The sequence below is a fragment of the Mus musculus genome, chromosome 2, assembly GCF_000001635.26.
Source record: "Mus musculus strain C57BL/6J chromosome 2, GRCm38.p6 C57BL/6J".
NCBI classification, from domain to species: Eukaryota; Metazoa; Chordata; class Mammalia; order Rodentia; family Muridae; genus Mus; species Mus musculus.
In genome coordinates, this window is record NC_000068.7 from 168,746,881 (window position 1) to 168,768,577 (window position 21,697).

Consider the following 21,697-nt stretch of genomic DNA (forward strand, 5'->3'; position numbering starts at 1 on the left):
TGCCAAGGGACGGCACTAAAGGAAGCAATGGGGCCAGATTAGCTGCTATTTCATATTAGGGACAGAACACAAGATCACAAGGTAGCTCCTGGGACTTGAAGCCCTCCCCACCCCCATTGCCCAGGCAAGCTTAGAACCACAAGTTCCTGGTTGCTGTCATGGGAAGATCATGCATGCCATGTCTGAAGAGTTGCATATTAAAAAACAAAACGCCACCCACCCCAAAGGGACTATTGTGAGTTCTCAGCCAGACTGGATACTACATGAGATTTAAAAAAAACAAAACAAAACAAAACAAAACTGTGTGACAAACATAAGGCTCAGCAACCAACAACACCTTTGCCAAGTCTGACGGCCCCAGTTCAATGCCCAGCACCCACCAGAGTTAATCCCATTCAGTGATCCTCTGTCCTCCACAAGCAGTCTTCTGCAAGCGTGTGTGTGTGTGTGTGTGTGTGTCCGTGTGTGTGTGTGTGTCCTCCACAAGCAGTCTTCTGCAAGCGTGTGTGTCCGTGTGTGTGTGTGTCCTCCACAAGCAGTCTTCTGCAAGCGTGTGTGTCCGTGTGTGTGTGTCCTCCACAAGCAGTCTTCTGCAAGCGTGTGTGTCCGTGTGTGTGTGTGTCCTCCACAAGCAGTCTTCTGCAAGCGTGTGTGTGTCCGTGTGTGTGTCCTCCACAAGCAGTATTCTGCAAGCTCCTGTGTGTGTGTGTGTCCGTGTGTGTCTGGCCTCCACAAGTAGTCTTCTGCAAGTTCCTGTGTGTGTGTGTGTGTCCGTCCTCCACAAGCAGTCTTCTGCAAGCGTGTGTGTCCGTGTCCTCCACAAGCAGTCTTCTGCAAGCTCCTGTGTGTGTGTGTGTGTCCGTGTGTGTCTGGCCTCCACAAGTAGTCTTCTGCAAGCTCCTGTGTGTGTGTGTGTGTGTCCGTGTGTGTCTGGCCTCCACAAGTAGTCTTCTGCAAGCTCCTGTGTGTGTGTGTGTGTGTCCGTCCTCCACAAGCAGTCTTCTGCAAGCGTGTGTGTCCGTGTGTGTGTGTCCTCCACAAGCAGTCTTCTGCAAGTGTGTGTGTGTCCGTGTGTGTTTGTGTGTGTGTCCTCCACAAGCAGTATTCTGCAAGCTCCTGTGTGTGTGTGTGTGTGTGTCCGTGTGTGTCTGGCCTCCACAAGTAGTCTTCTGCAAGCTCCTGTGTGTGTGTGTGTGTGTCCGTGTGTGTCTGGCCTCCACAAGCAGTCTTCTGCAAGCTCCTGTGTGTGTGTGTGTGTCCTCCACAAGCAGTCTTCTGCAAGCGTGTGTGTGTGTGTGTGTGTGTTAATATAAACGCAACCCTCACACATGCCCCCTACATTAGGGGCCAGAATGGACCTAACCACATATATGTGTGTCAGACTCTAAAATTGGATCGGGGGAGTGCTTTGAAAGCAGACCATACCAGAAAAGCATACACACAAGCCCGCCTCATGGAGGGAAAACATTCACTTTATTTTCAGACCTTACAGTATCAGCAGGTAAAACTGTGGCGTACACATTCATTCACGGGGCGTGAGAAAACCAAGGCTGGTGTGTTCTCCGTAAGATACCCACTTCACAGTGTAAACAGGTGAACCGGTGAACACTTGATCACGGGGTTCACTTACAATCCCAGAAGGAAAGGCACGACTTGGCGAAAAAAAGAAAGAGAAAAAGAAAGAAGTAACAACAAAACAAGTTTTGGATCCTAAAATCAGGTGCAACAAGTCAGAGGAAACACTGGGCGAGAGTCTCCATCTTCATTTGGCAAGGGCATTCAACACGGCAGGCAGAATTTTCTACCCAGAGACTGGAGAAATCTCTCCTACCTCACTAAACCATTGGAACACTGTTACAACAGCTGTTCAGAATTATTACACGAACAAAAATGTAATTAAAAACAAAAACAAAACCCACAGAACCAACCACGAAGACTTCTTGAGCTTCGGGGCCTTCTTACCAGTATAAGAACTCTTAGGTTTAAGACCTGGCAATACTTGGGTGGTCGCAAAAATAGCAAAATAGAGAAGACTTTTGGCTACAAAAATAAAGATAATTGAGGTAGATAAATTAAAGCCCTCACATCCAAGACTTGCTGGTCTCAACTCTATAACCTTCATGACGGCAGGCGGCGGAGGGTGGGTGGGTGTGAAGGTCTTTGGGTCTTGGAATAACCGAAATAAACAGAAAGGATAGCATGCACGTGGAGTCGAGGCAACCCTCCTGGTGCCACTAGGAAACAGGCAGTTTTCCAATGTAGCGGGCACTGAAGACAACCTCAGAAAATCTCCTGAGGTGCCCACTCTGGTGCCTGTCCCCACCCTGGGGCCTGGGAAGGTGGTTTGTGGGAGATGGGGTAGCAGGGGTTGGAGGCATACTCTAAGGGCTCTGAAATATTTAAGGAAGCAGCAGGAGAAATTGTGGGCTTTCCGAGGGACCATGGCCGGTGTATGGAGGATGTCCTATCCAAGGGCATAAGGCTGAAGGAAGTGGATTAATTGAACCATCTTAGTTTTCTGGCATTCTCTTCTCCTTTTCTCTTAAAGTACATTTAAAAAAAACAAAATCAAAAACAAAAAAAAAAAAACAGAGGATGAAGACAGGGTCGGGAGGCATAAAACCAGGTCCCTACATTTACCCGCATTAGTCACCACAGAAGGACACCACACCCTCACCCCAGGACTGGGTTAAGGAGTTGTCACTTCCACTGTGGTCCAATGAGTCCCAACTGTTTCACTTCGAAACAGGTTGATGACAGTCTTTGGAAACAGCCATGAGGTCACACAAAGCTTCTAGAATATAATTTGTCCCAAATTAACAGAACTATTTTTCAAAACCCGCTTCTTTCCAAAATGGTTTAAAAACAAAAACAAAAAGTCTGGCTTTTTATCATTTTTTTTTTTGGTTTGTTTTTGTTGTTTTTCACTTTTCCTCCATTTTTCATCTTTTTTTTGGAAAGCAGCATAGCAACTCTCGTGATTGTAGGATTGCCCAAGGCTATGGTCACAAGCCACATCACTTGCATATCAGGAAGAGGAAGAAAATAAAAAAAGGAGGTGGGTTAAGAAAAAAAAAAAAAAACAAAAAACTAAAGAATAAAGCAGATTCTAGAATCTCCCTGCAGAAGACTCCTCTCCTCTTCCTCCTTAGCTGACAGCAATCTTATTTTCCTCCAGGAAGTGAGGGAACTGGTGTTTGGCCATGCCGTCGGGAACAGCGAGCTTTTCTCCGTTCCCGCTCATGGGCATGCTCACACCGGTCTGAGAGCCGTCAAGCTTGGAAATCGTGCCATTGCTCACCACAGAGCTGGCCCCCAGCGACACAGGCAGCGTGGGGATGCCTCCGCTCTGGATCACGGAGATCTCGTTGGTCTTCATGGCCAGACCCCCATTCAGGACGCTGGTGTACTGGTTCCAGGAGGCGGGGTCCACACTCACCGCGGGGGACAGGAGCTCCTTGGAAAACACCTCGGGCGCTCTCTTTCCCTCAGCACTCAGCGCGGCCATGGGGTTCTCTATGGCCAGCTTCCTTCCCCGGCGGGCGGAGTTATTGTTGGCCCCATGAGTCATGTAGTGTACCTGTTGGGGGACAGCAGAGAGAGGGTTTCATCAGATGGTCCCCCTGCTTGTAGGCAAGCCCAAGTCAGCTGGCTTCATGTTCACACCAGTGGTCAGAGTGTGGTGGAAGGGGCAGCCTGGGCTACAGTCAGATCTTGTATCAGTAAGCCAGAAAATAATAAATGCAGGTAGTATCTATACAGTTGAGAGCATGCTTGTGTGTGGGTACCACTGCCCGGCTGACACCTTTAATCCCAGCACTCGGGAGGCAGAGACAGGTGATCTCTGAGTTCGAGGCCAGCCTGGGCTACAGAAGGAGTTCCAGGACAGCCAGGGCCACACAGAGAAACTGTCTCAATTAAAAATAAATTTTCTTCCTTTATTCTTTTAAATTATGTGTGTTTGAGTGTGCACACGCACGTGTTGTAAGCGTACATGTACACGGAGGCCAGAGACATCAGGTTCCCCCACCCCACCCCGAGCCCAAAGTTGAGCTTACTGGCAGTTGCTAAACCACCGGGCATGGGTGCTAGGAATGGACCAGCCCCTCTGCAGCAGTATGTATGCACTCTTAACCACTGAGCTATCTCACCCGCCCCTGGCTGACATTCAAAAGCCTCTACAGGATCAGGCTCCCGGGCAACGCATTGGCAACACATCCTCTCCAGGTCGTCTCTAGCATCCTAAGCTGAGGCTAGCAGCTGCTGGAAAGGCCTGGCAATGGATACCTGTAAGCAGGAGTTCTGACCCCAGCATCCACTGCCTGCAGAAACCAAGGCACCTCACCTGCTCAGACCCCTCAACAAGAAAAGCACTCGACAGTCAGGCAGGGCCAGTGGACTAATTAAGTTTTTTTAGTCCTAAATTAAGGCAATTTCAGTTCCTAGCCTGATGTTCTGGCCAACTTTTTTTTTTTTTTTTTTTTTTTTAAAGAGGCCAGCCTAGTCTAAGAGAGCCAGAGCCAGTTACAGGAAAGCCAGGGCTACACAGAAAAACCCTGTGTCAGAAACCATACAAACAAAAAACAAGACAAACGAAGAGACAAGAATCTTTCCTAGCTGAGACTGACATTCAATACTGGCTCTCCCTTGCCCCACTGCCTTCACCTCCCAAGAAGTGAGACGAGCAAGGCTGGATTAGAGGGTGACAGAGATGAGCTTTAGACAGGCACTGCCAGCCCAGCTTCACCCGGCACCAACGTGCAGTCTATGGATTTTCTGGTAATGCTGAGATGAAACCAGCGTATCCCCAACACCAAGTGGTGTGAGCCGTCCCACATAGGAGATGAGAATTGAGCTCAGGTCTTCTGCAAGAAGAGCAACGCATTCAACCCTGAGATGTCGACCTAGGCCCCCGACTGCAACCCCCCCCGAGACTACTGGGATTCCGAGTGACTCACATGTGACTACAACAGTTTTATATGTCGCCAAGTTCAAGAGCATCACAACTTGGGGATAAAGACGGGGTAGTGGTTGGGATCACTCATTGCTCTTACAGGTCCTGAGGTTTGACTCGCAGAACCTACACGGTAGCTAGCGCATACACAATTTACTTTAGTGCCTGCCTGAGAATCGTCTTCTAACCTCCCTGAGTACAAGGCTCTGATGTGTGTGTGTATATATGTATATGTATATATATATATATATATATATATACATATACACACATACATACATATATATGTATATAGAGAGAAAGACAGAGACAGACAGACAGACAGAGAGACAGCGCACAGGTATGATGGCTCACCCAGTCAGAAGGATTAGGAGTTTTCACACAAAGCAAGACTTTTACCGCTTACAGGCAGAGGCAGGAAGATCTGAGAGGCCAGCCTGGTCTACAGTGCAAGTGCCAGAATAACCTAGTCTTACTATGTACACCAAGCTGGCCTCGAACTCAGAGGACCCCCGCTTCTGCCTCTGGTATTGCTAGGTTTATAGTATCTGAGACACATGAACCAATGGATGTTCTCTGTGCACACAGACGTCACACACCAACGCCCGTCGGAACCCACCTTCAGGTTGCCTTTCGTGGTGAAGGCCCGCCCGCATATGTTACACACGAAAGGCTTCTCTCCCGTGTGTGTTCGCTCGTGGATCTGCAGGGCACTGGCAGACGAGAAGTTCTTTCCACACCGTGTGCAGCAGTGCTGCTTGGCCTGGCGGCGTGGCTGCGGCTGCGATGCTAGCAAAGGCGGCATACCCGAGGGCATGCTGGGGGGTCCCACAAAGGTGCCAGGCACTTCAACTTTGACAAAGGTGGGCTGTGCTCGGATAAATGTTGGAGGGAGGCTGGTACGACCTAATGTGGAGAAAGGGAGAGATTTTTAACTTTTTGTTGTTGTTTTTTGGTTTTTTGTTTTTTCTGAGACAGGGTTTCTCTGTATAGCCCTAGCTGTCCTGGAACTCACTTTGTAGACCAGGCTGGCCTCAGAAATTCACCTGCCTCTGCCTCCCAAGTGCTGGGATTAAAGGCGTGTGCCACCATGCCCAGCTCCGCGTTTCTTTTATTTTAAAAGTGAGTTGGGTTAGCTAAATGGTAAGAATCAGCTGGGTGGTGGTGGTGCACGCCTTTAATCCCAGGACTTGGGAGGCGGAGGCAGAGGCAGGCAGATTTCTGAGTTCAAGGCCAGCCTGGTCTACAAAGTGAGTTCCAGAACAGCCAGGGCTACACAGAGAAACCCTGTCTCAAAAAGCCAAAAAAATAAGTAAATAATAAGACAAACGCTCTGCAGTTGCCTGCTAGATTTTCCTTACAGAAATTATTTTTCAATAGCAGCTTCCTCTGACCTTCTTGTATGTGCGCGCTCGCGCGCGTGTGTGTGTGTGTGTGTGTGTGTGTACATGAAGGGCAGCCTTTGGGTGTTGTTTTTCTGGTATCACCCACCTCTTTGAGACAGGCTCTCTCCTGAGTCTAGAATATCGACAGGGGTCTAAGCTATCAGCTTGTCTCCCATCAGCCAACACCAGGTACAAGCACACCCCAGCACACATGGCCTTTGCACATGTGTTCTGGAGAACTTAACTCAGATCACCATGCATGGGAGACAAGGGCTCAATTGCTAGCCCCGCCCCAGAGTTCTTCATGAAAAGAAAACAGAGGCTCAAACACTTTGGAAAATGGACGTTTTTTATGGTTTAAAGTATAGGTAACATAGAAATATGTGTACAGATAGCACCTAAGACTCAACGTAAGATATCACCTTTAAGGTCTGGGCTTATCATTGCAGCTACGTGAGAGGGCGAGGCAGGAGGATCTGAAGAAAGAACCCCAGCTGGTATCCTCCTGCCAACCCTTGAAAAAGCCTGATCCGGGAGTGCATGACTGCAACCCCAACACTTGAGAGGTCGAGGCAAACTACTCAAGTTCAAAGCCATCCTAGTCTACAACACAGTGATGAGACCCTATCTTAAAAACAAACAAAACAAAAAAAACAAACAAACAAAAAAAAAAAAACAGGATGGAAGGTCGGGGATGTCAACCAGGAGAGACACCCTTGGTTGAAATCCTGGCAGCACAATGAAGAAAGTCACCTTTAAGTCCCACCTAGGAACTTGGGTTCTAGTTAGGATCAAGGGACCCCTCAGCTAAGGCATCTACAATAAGGCAGGCAGTACCTCTCATATCTGAACTCGTTTCATAGCCAGACCTCTAAATCAGGCAAATATGGCTTGATTTCACAGTCCAAATGGGGCCTGCTTCCCTGAACACAGTGATATGGCTACCGTCACCCATGTCCCCATGGGGTCAAAGAAAAAAAAAATCAAAACAAAACCAACATTTCATATTGGGCACACTCAACCTCTAGGAACCACGCTACCAGCCTACTGGGTGTCAGGATAAAGGCGGTTATTAGATCCCGAGACCCAGAACAGAACAGCTAATTGCCCTTAAAGAAGCTGCTTCAGGTCACACTGTCAAGTTCAACCTAGGTTCTTTTTCTGGTGACCTTGAGCCCAAAAGGGACCTTAAAGGAAATCCAAAGCCTCATCACCTTCGGTGTCAACGCGGCAGCTCTCCACGCCCTCGGCCTTGTGACCCTCGGGAGACCGGGACTTGACACTTCCGGCTTGGCTATTGGCAGGTGACACTGCCTGGTAGCACATGGTCTCCGTGGCATCTGGGCTTCGGCTCTGACACTCCTGGTCACCCACGAGCAAGGAAGAGTCATTGGCTGGACCAGTGTCACCGCCCTCCAGGGAGCTGTTTTCTCGACTGCTCTGCCTCTGCAGGGCCAGCGCCGGAAGAGCCCCTTTCCCCTGCGTATCCAGGGAGGCCAACACAGAGAAGCCCAGAGAGGGCGATGCCAGGTGGGCACTGGGAACCGGCAGAGAGACAGTTGAGGGGCCACTGGGAACATCCTGAGAACAGACCTCCTCGGCTTCCATCCCTTCTGCTGCGTCGTCCTGGCAGACCCCGCTGGCACTGCCATTCTCACTGACGGCCACGGGCTCGGGAGCCGTGAAGTCACAGGGACTCTCTGGCAGAGGGGTGTTGGGGATCTGGCCACCCATGTGCATCCGGATATGCTGCTGTAACATGACGGCGTTGGTGAATTTCTTCTGGCAGATGGGGCACGAATGTTGGGTCTTTACGGTCGTGTTGGTTCGGTGAACCCCAAGGTGTGTCTTCAGGTTGCCTTTGGTGGAGAAGGCCCGGCCACAGATCTTGCACTGGAATGGTCTCTCCCCTGTGTGGGTACGGTAATGCATCTTCAGGGAACTCTGACAGCTGAGGACCCGATGACAAATGAGACACTCGTTGGGGTCAGTAGTGGCCTTGTCTATGTTCTCCACTAGTTGCTGCAATTTCAGGGTCTCGGACCCTGACTCTGGGGCCCCAGTGCCCTGGAAGCCCCCAGCCTTTGGGGGATTATGTATCATCCCCACCCCAAGGAGTGGAAGGCCCGCCTCACTTTCTGGAGAAGGCCCTGGCTGCATGTCATTGGGCAAGGAGCCACCCATGAGGTCCCTGGAATTAGGCCCTGACGTGAGCTTTTGAGGTAGCCCTAGAGAAGGGGTTCCCGTGACCGGGACAGGCTCGGCGTCTACAGAGAGACTCGATTCATCGGCAGGGACGGGGACAGGGAGTGCATAGTGAGAAGCGGCACTCACTGCCCCTTTGTCCTGGAATTCGGCCAACAGCTGGGGGTTTGCCTTCACCTCAGGGTGTCGTTGTAAGTGGACCTTGAGATTGCCCTTGGTGGTGAAGCGGTGACCACAGATAGGGCACACGTAAGGTCTCTCTCCGGTGTGGGAGCGAAGGTGAATCTGAAGGGAGCTATCTGTCCCGAAAACCTTGGGACAGTACCTACACTTGTGCTTACCGAGGACGACTTCGTCCTTGGCCTTGACATCTAACACCGAGGCAGAGGCGGAGAGGTTCTGGGGTTTCCCCTTTCCTTTCTTGGACTGGTCGAGCGTCACAGCGGAGAAGGGACTCTGCAGGAGCACAGAGCCCGGAGTCTGAGGTAGCAGGGCACTGGGAAGGCGAGACACGAAGTTGGGGAGAACCCGTGTCCCGTCAGGCTTCAAGGTGAAGGACGTTAACCCCGAGGACAACGGGCTGGCTGCGGAGGGGACGCTGGCATGAGGTAGCTTGGCTTGTTTCAAGGCATCGAGCGACAGAGCTGGGTTTGAGGCTTTCTGGCTGAGCAGGGCCACGGCAGCCGACACCTGCTGGGACACGGACACTTGCTGAGACACATGGCTGCTTAAGGCCTTCAGCGTGTCGGCCCCCGCCACTCCAGAGTGGAGCGCGTGCGCTGCCCACATGTTCACCTGGACGCGAATCTGTTCCGTAAGCTGGATTTGCTGGAGTTGCTGCTGCTGCAGGCACAGGATCTGCTCCAGGACCCAAGGGATGCCTTGGGCAGCAGGCATGGGCGCCATGGGTGCCTCTGCACCCCGTTGGTTCACGGCCACCTTGGTGCCGCGGAGCGCCTGCAGAGTCACATTGGTGTTGGCTACTTTGCCTTTGGGTAAATAGCTTATGTCCTGGGGTGTGGATGGCTGGGTAGCCTCTGTCTTCAAGTACAGGATGGAGTCCGTGCCCAGCTTCTTCAAGTCCCCCGAGCTGCTGCCGTTCTCCTGGAGACTGTCTTTATTGCTTGGGCTGCCCAGCTGGTGGCTCAGGGCAGCTCTGGAAAAGTCCTCTGAAGGCACTGGCCCCTCGCTGTCATTCATGATGAGGACAGGAGGGGTTTTAGTGCAACTTTTCTTGTGTTCCATGAATTCAGAGAGACTAAAGAACTCGGCACAGCATTTGTTGCAGATGTGAGTGTCCTCCCGCCGGGGCCGCTTCACCGGTATGGAGTCCTCTGAGGCTTCATCGCAGTTCCCAGGGGAGTTCACTGGAGCACCTGTGAAAGGAGAGAAAAAGGTGAGCAGGATGCCCTGAGAAGGGATGTCAAGTGACCAGCAGTAATCAATTCCCCATCAGCACATGTCCTGACTCAGGAGGATTGTATAAGGGACACTAAGTCTCCTATATATAGCCTATAGGACCGAACAGGATAACACGAGCAAGCCTGCAGCCCCATGCCTGTCTGGCATAACTATCTGGATCGTTTTTTAGGATCTCCCTTAGCCCAGGCAGTCTCAAACCTGCTTTGTAGCAGAGGCTGGCTTTGAACTCCTAACCCTCCCTACCTCTATTTCCAGAGTCCTGAGATTACAAGAGCCTGTTTTCCCATGCCTGGATTGGACAGGGGTTTTGGCGAATGTTAAGTGTTTATTCGCATCACTCCAAGAAGAAGAATTGGGACCTGTGAGTCACAGTCCCAGAGAACAGGGCCCCAAGAGTCAAGACAGAGATGGAGTCAAGGGCCCCCACCAAGAACTGCTGAAACCACAGGAATCTATCAGCTCCCCCGAGCCCTGAGGAAGAACCCAGTCAGTCACTCAATCCAGACATTTCACATCCATGAAAATCAATCGACCACCGTTTAAGCCAACTTGTAGTAGTTTGTTACAGCAATACGGAGATACACAGCTATTTTACATAGGAACTTTGTAGCAATCCTACCTCCAGCCTCCCAGGAGCTAGGATTATAGATAGCCACGTGGCACTACGTCCCACTAGATAGCTGTTAAATTAACCCCATCAATCCCTATGTCTCCTTCGGTGCTGGCTTGCACAGACTAATGGACAGGGCCAAATCACACTGATCTCCACCACGACACAGGCGAAATGGAAAGAATAAATCAGAACCTCACCCAACCCCAGAGATGAGCAAGTTCCAGCCATTAGCAGCTAGAGTTGGTGGAGGGCTGGCCCAGCTTGCAGGCGGTTCTGAGTTAAGTCCCCAGCACCACCTACACGATCACTTGGAGTACAGAACACGGGACACTGGGTGTTAAATCTAAGGACAAGGATCGTTCTACAGCTACGTCTCCATGAGAAAAGCTACTGACAAAGGCTGGCAAAGATGCAGACAGACTTCACGCCCTCTCAAGGAGAGAGCCTGGCATCGAACTCTAAAAACAAGCTTTTACATAAATATAGAGAGAGCAAAGTAGAGATAAGCAATTCCGGGAGGCCGACACCCTACAACTACAACATTCACTGCTGTCCCATGTTAAACAAAGAGGATCCAAGTTAGAGCTGTTCTGTTTGGTCGTCTCAACATTGGGACAGTGCAAACGCGATGTCTTCGACAAACTGAAGCTCAGGACTCAAGAGTCCTTCCTCCCTTTATTATTCACCAAGTCTGTGGCCATATGGATGTGCTTGCTCATGCTATACCATATATGGACGTCAGGACAACCTGTGGGAGTTTCAGTGTTGTGTTCTGAGTCTCACACGGCCAGGCTGATCGAAAAGGACTCACTGCCCTGCCTCATCCTCCCAAGTGCAGAATCCATGCGTGACAGGGAAGACTGGATTCAACCTCGAGCCTCACCGCACCACCGATGTGGCCACCAAGTTCAACCTAGCGCAGCCTTAATAAAACCCTCAACTGTTGCTGATTTTGGACTACGGGATAGGAAGAGCATCTGCAGGCACCTGTTTATCAGCAGCCGGGCGTGGTGGCACTCATCTTTAATCCCAGCACTTGGGAGGCAGAGGCAGGCAGATTTCTAAGTTCGAGACCAGCCTGGTCTACAAAGTGAGTTCCAAGATAGCCGGGGCTGCACAGAGAAACCGTGCCTCGAAAAGAAACAAAAAACAACAAAAAAAAATGTTCATCATCTGGCGAGATGGCTCTTCCAGAGATCCTGAGTTTAATTCCTAGCCACCATGCAGGGGCTCACAACCATCTGTCATGGGATCCGATGCCCTCTTCTGGTGTGTCTATAGACAGCTACAGTGTACTCAAATAAATAAATAAATTAGTCTTTTTAAAGTTTATCAGGGGGCTGGAGAGATGGCTCAGTAGTTAGGAGCACTGACTGCTCTCCCGAAGGCCCTGAGTTCAAATCCCAGCAACCACATGGTGGCTTACAACCGTCCATAACAAGATCTGACACCCTCTTCTGGAGTGTCTGGAAACAGCTACAGTGTTCTCACGTATAATAAATAAAATAAATCTTTAAGAAAACAAAAGTTTGCCGGGCGTGGTGGCGCACGCCTTTAATCCCAGCACTTGGGAGGCAGAGGCAGGTGGATTTCTGAGTTCAAGGCCAGCCTGGTCTACAGAGTGAGTTCTAGGACAGCCAGGACTACACAGAGAAACCCTGTCTCGAAAAACCAAAAAAAAAAAAAAAAAAAAGTTTATCGGGGGCTCGAGATGGTTCACTGAATGGGAGTAGTGGCTGCTCTTGCACAGGACCCAGGTTCAACTCCCAGCACCCACACAGAGGCATGTATAATTCCAGTTCCAGGGAATCTAGTGTCCTGTTGGTACCTGTGTATGTACATGATACACACATATCCATATATATATATATACACACACACACACACACACCCATATACACCCTCATTCACAAAAGCTAATAAAAAACTGTCGACGTGCTGTGACAAGTCCCTCACCACAGTGACCAACTGGAGCCTTGTAGATCACCCAGCAGCTTTCACTGAGGGGGGGTGAGGGGATGCTGGGACCCGAGCTAGGTCTTTCCCTAGTACACACACATGTCCTATGAACACAATGCCCTTTTCTTTCTCAACAGTAAGTCTAGGGGATGGGGGAGGGGAATCCTGCTGGATAGGAAACCATGAAACAAGAAACACATTAAAGCCAGTAGAAGACACTGCTTGCCCGTCTTCTCTCTCTCACAACAACAACGGAGAGCTGGGAGTTGGGCAGCGCGAAGCATACACCTGTATTCCATCCTCGACACAGAGTGAAGTCTTGTGATTGTACACTCCTGGAATAATAGCACCCAGCCAGGCAGAGGATAAGAAGTTCCAGACCATCCTTGGTGACATATGAGGTGTCCTCAGATACAGGAGACCCACGATAAAAAATTTAAAATTAGGATGTAAGCCGACTACCTGTAATGACAGTCCTAGAGGTTCTTAACTTCTAGGCCAGCCTGGGCTACCTTGACATGGAGAGTCTGATCCTGTCCAAATACTGCAACGTTCAGGACCCTCCCGAACACAGCAGGCATGGGTCAGGTACCACGGCTCCTCACTTGCTGTCCTTCCAGAGGACCGGGGTTCGATTCCTAGCACCTACATGTTTGCTCTTAACTGAAACTCTAGTTCAAGGAGATTCCACATCTCAAACATTAACCAGGCATGAACATAACAAGAAAATATACAAATAAGACGGGCGAGGTGGCACGCACTTCCTTTAATCCCAGCATTCAGGAAGCAGAGGCAGGTGGATCTCTGAGTTCAAGGCCAGCCTGGTCTACAGAGAGTTCCAGGACAGCTGGGGCTATACTAAGAGAAACCCTTTATCTCTCTTTTTTTTTTTAAGATTTATTTACTTATTATATGTAAGTACACTGTAGCTGTCTTCAGACACAACAGAAGAAGGCATCAGATCTCGTTATGGATGGTTGTGAGCCACCATGTGGTTGCTGGGATTTGAACCCCAGACCTTTGGAAGAGCAGTCGGGTACTCTTACCCACTGAGCCATCTCACCAGCCCCTTTCTCTTTTAAAAATAAAACAAACAGGGCTGGCTCAGGGATCCCAGCAACCACATGGTGGCTCACAACCATCCGTAACAAGATCTGACTCCCTCTTCTGGAGTGTCTGAAGACAGCTACGGTGTACTTACATATAATAAATAAACGAATCTTTAAAAAAAATTGGGGTGGGTGGGTATGGGGGACTTTTGGTATAGCATTGGAAATGTAAATGAGCTAAATACCTAATAAAAAATGGAAAAAAAATTAGGCTGGGCGTGGTGGCACACGCCTGTAATCCCAGCACTCGGGAGGCAGAGGCAGGCGGATTTCTGAGTTCGAGGCCAGCCTGGTCTACAAAGTGAGCTCCAGGACGGCCAGAGCTACACAGAGAAACCCTGTCTCTAAAAACCAAAAAAAAAAAACCAACTCGTCTACCTCAGCAACTGGCTGCACACAATTCCCACATTAATTAACAATCACCAACAGCTCTTGATCTACCAAGTTTCCACGTAAATAAAACAAAACAGTAAACCACCCCAAAATAACTTTGTTTTCTCTAAAAGAACCACACAAGAGTCTTTACTGATGTCTGAACCAGGGTCCCGCAGGCCACGCTGGCCCGGATCTCACAAGGCAGCCTCAAGCTTGTTGAGCATATGCCTCAACCAGGATTGTAATATCCCAACAGCACTTCAGGCTTTGCCTCAATTCTTCGGAAAGAAAGGAATTTTTGAAAGGCAGGAAGCAGGCTGGGCAGGGTATGGGTGTGTCAGACATGAATGTCTATAGGGAAGTGGGATAGAAAGCGGGGTGGGTACTTTGGGAAGGTCCTTTTCTGTTTGATTGAGACAGGATTTCTGTGTAGCCCTGGCTACCCTGTATGTAAATCACCCGGTATACCAGGCTGGCCTCGAATCCAGAGACTAGCTTGCCTCTGTTTCCGGGACCCTCAAGATCCCTCTAAACCGGTACCAACTGGATCAGAAGTGCTTCCAGTGACGTCAGCCTCTCCATCCCTCCGCCCTTCCTTCTCGCCCACTCTGGAAACTACCAATGCCCAGTTTTACCTGATGCCTACCTAGTTAAGTCTGTCCACCTTCCTACCAGGGCATCCAGATGGCCTTGTACCGCTCATCTCCAGCTTCCAGCTCCCTAATGCTCCAAATAAATGCAAGCAACACCAGATCCAGTTTAAGTTTCCTGCAGGGCTGCAAATATTGCTTCATACACGCTGGGCCAGCACTCTACCAACTGGACCACATCCCTGTCTGTCTTTAAAAGGCCAGAACACAGCATGCCACAGACAGCCATAGCATGTCACAGACAGCCAGAATAACATAGAGAATCCCTACCTCAAAAAAGAAAAAAAAAAAAAACTAAATAAATAAAAGTCAAAGAGTTCTCCAACCACACCGTGCCACCCTAACCTGTCATTTTATTAACAGAATATTAACATTACTATAATATTCCCCTGATATTTTAAAGGAGGTGGAGAGCAGACAAAGTTGGAGACTCTAAGGGATCCTGTCTGGCACACCCTCTGGTTTGCCCCCCACCCCCACATGGGGTATAGAGCCCAAGCCCTCACACCAGCTAAGGGTGTAGCTCTCCCACTGAGCAGTATCTCCAACTCCCAAACTTTAATCTCCGGGATTTAGCATGCCCACATGCAATGCAAACACTATGTAAATAGTTTTCAGGCTGCATTGTTTAGGGGAGAAACAGCCAGAAACAATAGCCAGCCCAGGGCCCTCTTAGTCATTTCCCAGAGCTTGCAAAGGGAAAGACAAGAGGGCTGAATTTTTTCGTTTCTGATCATTGTTCATACATCACTGTACCTGCTTTCCCTGGTACCCTGCGTCCGCTCAGCACTCAGCTGAGAAGGGAGCTATGGCACAAAAAAGGTTAAGCATCTCTGCTCCCGAAGGATACACCAGCTCAGAGTGATTTACTACCGGGATGCCAACCGCCTTCACTGTATACACAAGCCCCGAAGCCTCTCCCCCTGCAGCCTGACCGCTGCACCAGGCATCCCACTTAAAACTGTAGCCGATGTTTGCTTAGGCAGTAAAAAACTACCTCGTCCATACCACCGTCGGCAAATAATGGGACGGAGTATTTGCCAAGGAGAAAGAGGACCCTGTTAGGAACAATTGCTGGCTATGCTTAAATTAACCTGAAGGGAAGGAAGGCAAAGTCCACAGGGATAACTCCAGCAAGCGTGGCTTCCATCCCCCACCCCGAATTTTAGGAATGTTATCTCTTCAGCATCTAGTTATCCAGTAAGTAGGAAGAATGCAGTAAAGCCAGCAGGGGTCTTTCGATTCAATCTCACCCAGATGAATAGAAAATGCGCTTACTATTGTATAGGAAGAAAGCTAATCAGCCAGGAGGCAGAAGACACTCAAAACAGCTAAAAACAGAAACAAAAAAAAAAAATTGAAATCTGTGTATCTTGATAAAAGCCTGGTGCCTTGGGCTTATCTGTTACTGGTCCTGTATTAAAGAAAGACAATGAACAGTTTACCTAAAGCACACAGTATCCTAGACCCTGCCCTACCTCCAGGATAAATCCTTACCAAAAAACAAAAGGGATTATATATTACAGATCCAGCTGTAGGAGCTTTATTTTTAAAACCAGTTTCAAACAGCAAGCCTTAAAATCTACATAGAGAGGTCAAATTTGACTTGAAATTAAGTTTCTACTTAATCAAGAATTGCAGAAATCAAAAAACAATCACGGATTAAACTTCAGGGGCCTGTGGAAAAGGTTTTGAAAGGGTAAGACGCTGGCCACAGCTAATGAATGAATGACCCCAGATAGATCAGCCCTCCCGTCCTCTGAATGCTCACTCACAGGGTGGCAGCACACGCAATCAATAATTCAAGTTTTTAAGGGTAGGAGGGTCAGAAGACGCTTTATATAAAATATGCCTTACATAAGAGTAAGGGATACTTGCCTCAACTGAACGAGCTTGCCAACCCCAAGAGAGATCAGAGGTCTCTCCCTGGGATGAAACAAGGCTGTCTAGAGCCTGCACCAACCAAGGCTTTAACCTGTGTGTGTTAGCTGTGTTTGTTAAAAAAGTAGAGATTAGAGTGATTACGGTAACCTCCCAAATTCATCTCCTATTTGGTTTGGCTTTTTTTTTTTTTTCTTTTTCAAAATCACGTAACCCCAAGAAAGAAACCCAAATGACGTTAGCTCTTGAGTTGCTTGCTGGGAAGTCTCATCACCCACAGTTTCTAAAAGGCAATTTGAAAAATCAAATGGGCACTGGATTTAGCGGCACATTCCTCCAATCTCAGCTTCAGAGGCAAAGACAAGAGCGTGACAAGGCTGGGACAGGTTAGAAAGCTGTCATGGTTACTACACAGACAGACTGGGGGGGGGGGTGTCACCAAACCAAAGCAGCTTCAAGCACCATGGCTAGGCTGTCCCTTACTAATGAGTACATCCCCCTTGCTCTAGAACCAACAACAAACACCCCATGGATTCAAGAAGGCTAAAGTCAAGTGGGAGGGGAACCACTGGGCGACCCTTGCCACCCGGGAGCCTTTATTCAAGGGAGCGAAATACCAAAACTACTTCAGGTTGTGAGAATTAACGGTGAGGTCCTTCGAGGTCCCAGGCTGGAGCCTGCCACATAGCAGGTTCCAGTGAAAACTGTCATTCCGTGGATGAAATTACCTCAACATGCAAGGAGTCTATAGAAAACTTTTTCACTGCCACTGTACACAAGGACCCAAAAAGCTGGGTGAATAAGTGGGGGTACACTAGTCCACCTAGGCAAGGTTACACCCAGAATGCAACGCCGAGCTTCCTCGTACTGAATCCTGCCAAAATTCTTTTCCCCAAATTCTCATTTGACATTTTACATCCAAAAGGAGGAGATTCAAAAATAACCATGCCTCAGCTCCCCCAAAACGGCTCCCGGTCCCCTACTTAAACTGAAATCCCCTTAATCCCCATCACCAATGACAAAGTATCGTTTACTGGCAGTGGAGAACCTCCGAGGGTTAGGGAGCACATTTTACATGCAATTAAATGAATAAAAAAGAAGCCCCCTCCCCCTTTTGGGGGAAGACTGAATTAGCTTGAAACCTTAACTAAGCCAGGCACAGGCAGGTCGATGAAGGATGGCGAGGAGCGCTAAATTACTAAAAACCTGGGAATCGTAATAGCTGAAGGTTGTAATCCAGTTTAGCACAAAGGGCATTTGGAACCCTTTTGAGAAAATGCTAATTTTCCTTTAAGTACTGTAAGCCCCTTCTCCTTGACCACCTGCGGATTTTTTGATCTGCTAATTATTGCCCGGATTTCATTTGCCTTGCTCAAAAAAAAAAAAAAAAAAACCTGCATTCTCCTACAGACCGACCAAGAGGGATCCAAAAGCTTCCAAAAGATTTATCTAAACTAAGGGTGATCCCAAAATGCAGGCATTAAAGAAATTTTAAAACAAAAACAAAAAACCTCTTCCCAAAACCACAATCGAGGTCCCCCTACAAACACATTTTAAGAACTCTTGGAGAAGATTCCCAAACACTGATGTTGATGCAGAAGATGGGGACCCCACAGAGATCACGCGTGTGCGGGTCTCCGGCCTAGCTAACCTCACTCACCAGGTGTGTGTCGCAGTCCGCACATGGCCGGTCTCCAGAGGGCGCCCGCACGCCAGAGGCCGGGCTCCGACCGCGAGTGATCCGCAGAAAACTCGCTTCCCAAGGCTGGGTGGCAGCGCGCGCCCAGCGGCCTCAGGGTGCAGCCAGGTTAACTACGACTCCAGCCAGCGGAGATTTCGGAAGCCCTTCTATAGCAAGCCACCTCTCCATGCCGCCCACCCCCAGAGTCCCCACCACCAGCTAAATAGGAGAAAAAAACAAAACAAAAAACACTAGTATGCGCTCACCCCAAATGGAGGGGGAAGGGAGGTCATCGCAGGACCAGGGGAGGGGTCAGGGCCGAGAGCTCGCCCCTCCTCTCCAGAGGAAGCAGGCGGGCTGAGGGTTAACCCTTTTGTTCCAGGTGGACCAAGCGACCCAGCCTCTCCATGATCTGCACCCCCACCCCTAGCTCCCCGGGCCAAGGCACAAAGAGTCCATCCCAGCTGCCCGGCCCTATGATGTGGGATGCTCCAACGCCCCAAAACTCACATCCGCCCCCTCGAACAAGCAATGACCTTCCAGTTGCCCTGGGGGGCAGGGGGGGGGGATACAATGAGGTAGAAGGTCACTGAACTTTGATAAACTCGTTAAGTTTGGGAAAAGTAGGATCCCACTCCGGGGAAAACAGGAGCGCCCAAGCAGAGCGCGCAGAGTCCGCACACCGCCCACCATCCGCGGAGAGCTGGAATCGAGCGGGAGGCCCAGGGGGACTCCCTCCTCCCAACGTTCCCGGTTTCTTCGGCGACAGCACGGCGGGCAGGGACGAGGGGCTCGCCCGCAGCTCCCGGCCGCGCTGAGGTCCTGAACTCCGTGGAGGCTCAGGCCGGGTCAGCCGCAACCCGACCTCTCCCCTTTCACCTCCCGGGCGTGTGCTGAGCAGTGCCGCCCGGGGGATCCGTGCAAAAAAATAAATAAAGGAGCGGGGGTGCGCCCCAGAGGGGGTGACCATGCACCCGCTGCCCGGGCCCCGGCCCGCACCCTCCCGCTGGCCGCGGTTATTTTTAGATAGTCGGAAATCAAAGATGGCTGGAGGTCAGGCCCCGAAAGGTTAGGGCGAGGACCGGCAGCAGGCGCCGTAGCCCCCGGGAAAGGCGGAAAGAAAAAAAAAGGTAAACAAAATATCTAAAATTACAAAAAAATAAAAGTTCCCTTCCTCCGAAAGGGAACTAAGCCCAACAGCCTCCCCCGCCCTCTGCGCTGTGCGGGTGGCCCGTACCCCGGCCTGGGGGTGGGGAGAGGTCGCGCCCCCTCCCCCCACTCGGCCTGGGAGGGGCGCGTGCAACAGATCGCCCTCCTCGGGGGGTCCCCCAGAGGTGCGCCCCTCCCCCAGGGGCCCCCAAGAGGGTAGTAGAGAGGGTGGGGAGACTTGGGGGTCTCTTTCTTTTAAAAGCGGCGCCACTAGAGAGGGGGTGAAGGAAGCCCAAGTTACCGGCGTAGGTGGGTGCTTATGTATCCAAAGGAGGGAAACCAATTATGGGACTGTGGACGAGGAGAGAGAAGTTGGAGGGAGAGGCAGAATGTGGAATCAACTTTACAATAAGAGGGAGAAAACTAGGGGGATTTGCAAAGGGGTGGGCGGGTTGAGGCTCCCTCCGAGGTGGGGGATTGAGGCTCCCTCCCTCCGCATCTCTCCTTTCCTGGAACAGAGTCCGGAATCCCCATTCCAGAATCGGCTCCCGGAACCCGCGCCCTCGAGGGACGCGCGGCAGTGCTAGGAGCGCCCTCCCGGGACGCACGGACAGTCGGGCGCACGGACGTGGCCGCAGCCGCACTCACCGGGTTCCTCCGCCGCCAGCGCCTCGGCGAGGTCGGGGCTCGGTAGCTGCTGAGGCTGCTCGCCCTGGCCCTCCTCCCAGTTGATGTGCTGGGGCTTCGCCTGCTTGCGCCTCGACATGGTGCGCGCATTGGGGCGCCGGGAAGAGCCCTGGTGACTTGCCCCCTCTCCGCCACCAATTCCTGGAGTTGGGAAATTTTAGCCCCCTTCGGCCGAAACGCGCATGTCCCAGTAATTATTATTATCAATAATGCATTGCGATTTATCATGAGCTCTGACAGCTGATTGGCCTGGGTCCAAGACCTCAGAGATCATTTAAATAAGCCCTCATTGATCAGGGAGGGGAGAGGCATGCTGGGCCTTGTAGTCCGGCCCTACATGTGACAAAGGCGTGTTCATCTAGGAAGCATAGCTAATTAGCATCCGGGCTCAGATTGGCCGAGGCGTGGATCGACTTGGAGGTGGGGGGAATCATCCTTGCGGCCACTATCCGAATTCTGAGACGGAAAAAGGAAAATTGGTTTATTGAAAATCAGGGCTGGACATGAAAGTTCTAGAACCGATGTATCTCGGTTACGCGCTCCACAAAATTATTGTAGTAATTGGCGTAGTTGATAACTACCAGCTGAGAAAGGTCTTTCCGCTCACAGAAAAATAAGTCGGTTCAACTTTTCCCTCTAAAATCAAACCTGAACAAGAGACTCGAGTCCCTTTTCAATTTTCTTTTTACGGAAATGTTAAAACTGCGTTTTGAAGTGGCCGGTGGTACCTTCTGTCCATCCCACCTCCCCATCTTACCTAATTTCAAGCTCTTCCGAACCCACCAGGGTTTGCATCCTTAAAATGCTGAGTAATACTCGCGGGATTCATATTCACGAGCCAGGATTTGTTGTAAACTTCCTGGATTTTCGGAAGCACTTCTAAACCACTGTCTGCTAACTGTAGAAAGGGCAGATGAAAAGCAAACTTGCTAGAAAACAATTCCAGAATAGCAAGTGGTTGCAGATTCTATCCCTAAAGCTGTTCAGGGCTCCCAAAAGGTACGAGGGTGTTTGTACTTAACTGCTTTCTAGAACACTGCAATACAGAACTGACTTACAGAAAAGCCACTTCCTCCTGAAGTTGTGTGGTCCTGATTCGGGAATGCCTAGAATTTCCTAAAAGGGTGTGTATGGATATAAAAATTTATTTCTCAAATCTACCTAAGTTTAATTGGCTAACTTCCTTGCAACAGTGTCTGAGCTCAGTGTTGAAGAAGTTCAACTAACTGGCCAGCCCCCTCTGTGGCCTTCCCATGGGACCTGTGGACAGCTAGATCCTTATTTGACTTTGCCTTCATTATGAGAGACTGGGCAGACATCAGCCTCTCCTCCATCTTTCTGCTTTGCATTTTCTTGATTAGCTATTTGTCGTTTCCTGCTTCTGAGAGGCTGGTGAGGAAGGAAGCGGGAAACAGGAGCCTGACCTCATGAGCATGCTCACCTGTGCCTGTGGACAACCCAGAGCTGAATAAGTCAGCTGGACCACAGGTTTGATATGCGTAGCTAGCACTGAGCCCTTACAGAAATGCCTGCTTTCCAGTTCTGGTCTTTCTTCTGCAACGTAGCTTGAATTACTTCGAGCGCAACATCTAAAAGAAATAGGACAGCCCCTCCTGCCAGCCAGGGT

At 50.0% G+C, this 21,697-nt stretch overlaps 1 protein-coding gene and 1 long non-coding RNA gene across 5 annotated transcripts; one reads left to right on the forward strand and one right to left on the reverse strand.

The window, feature by feature from the left end:
• Positions 1 to 1,451: 1,451 nt before the first annotated feature.
• Positions 1,452 to 20,321, reverse strand: Sall4 (spalt like transcription factor 4). Of its 4 annotated transcripts, none has more exons than NM_201395.3 (4): positions 20,032 to 20,321; positions 8,886 to 9,920; positions 5,574 to 5,860; positions 1,452 to 3,580 (listed from the first exon to the last, which is right to left on the reverse strand). In NM_201395.3, exons 1-4 carry the CDS (start codon positions 20,147 to 20,149, stop codon positions 3,149 to 3,151), a joined length of 1,872 nt encoding a protein of 623 aa, NP_958797.2. In that variant the 5' UTR covers positions 20,150 to 20,321; the 3' UTR covers positions 1,452 to 3,148. The 4 variants fall into 4 exon arrangements, with proteins under 4 accessions (NP_958797.2, NP_780512.2, NP_958798.2 ...); NM_175303.4 differs by having other exon boundaries at positions 7,554 to 9,920; XM_006500486.4 differs by lacking the exon at positions 20,032 to 20,321 and adding an exon at positions 18,214 to 18,646 and having other exon boundaries at positions 1,455 to 3,580; positions 7,554 to 9,920.
• Gm14261 (predicted gene 14261) lies at positions 19,263 to 21,230 on the forward strand. Its single transcript, NR_166178.1, has 2 exons — positions 19,263 to 19,364; positions 19,902 to 21,230. It is a non-coding gene; the product is annotated as a predicted gene 14261 (long non-coding RNA).
• The last annotated feature ends 467 nt before the right edge of the window (positions 21,231 to 21,697 follow it).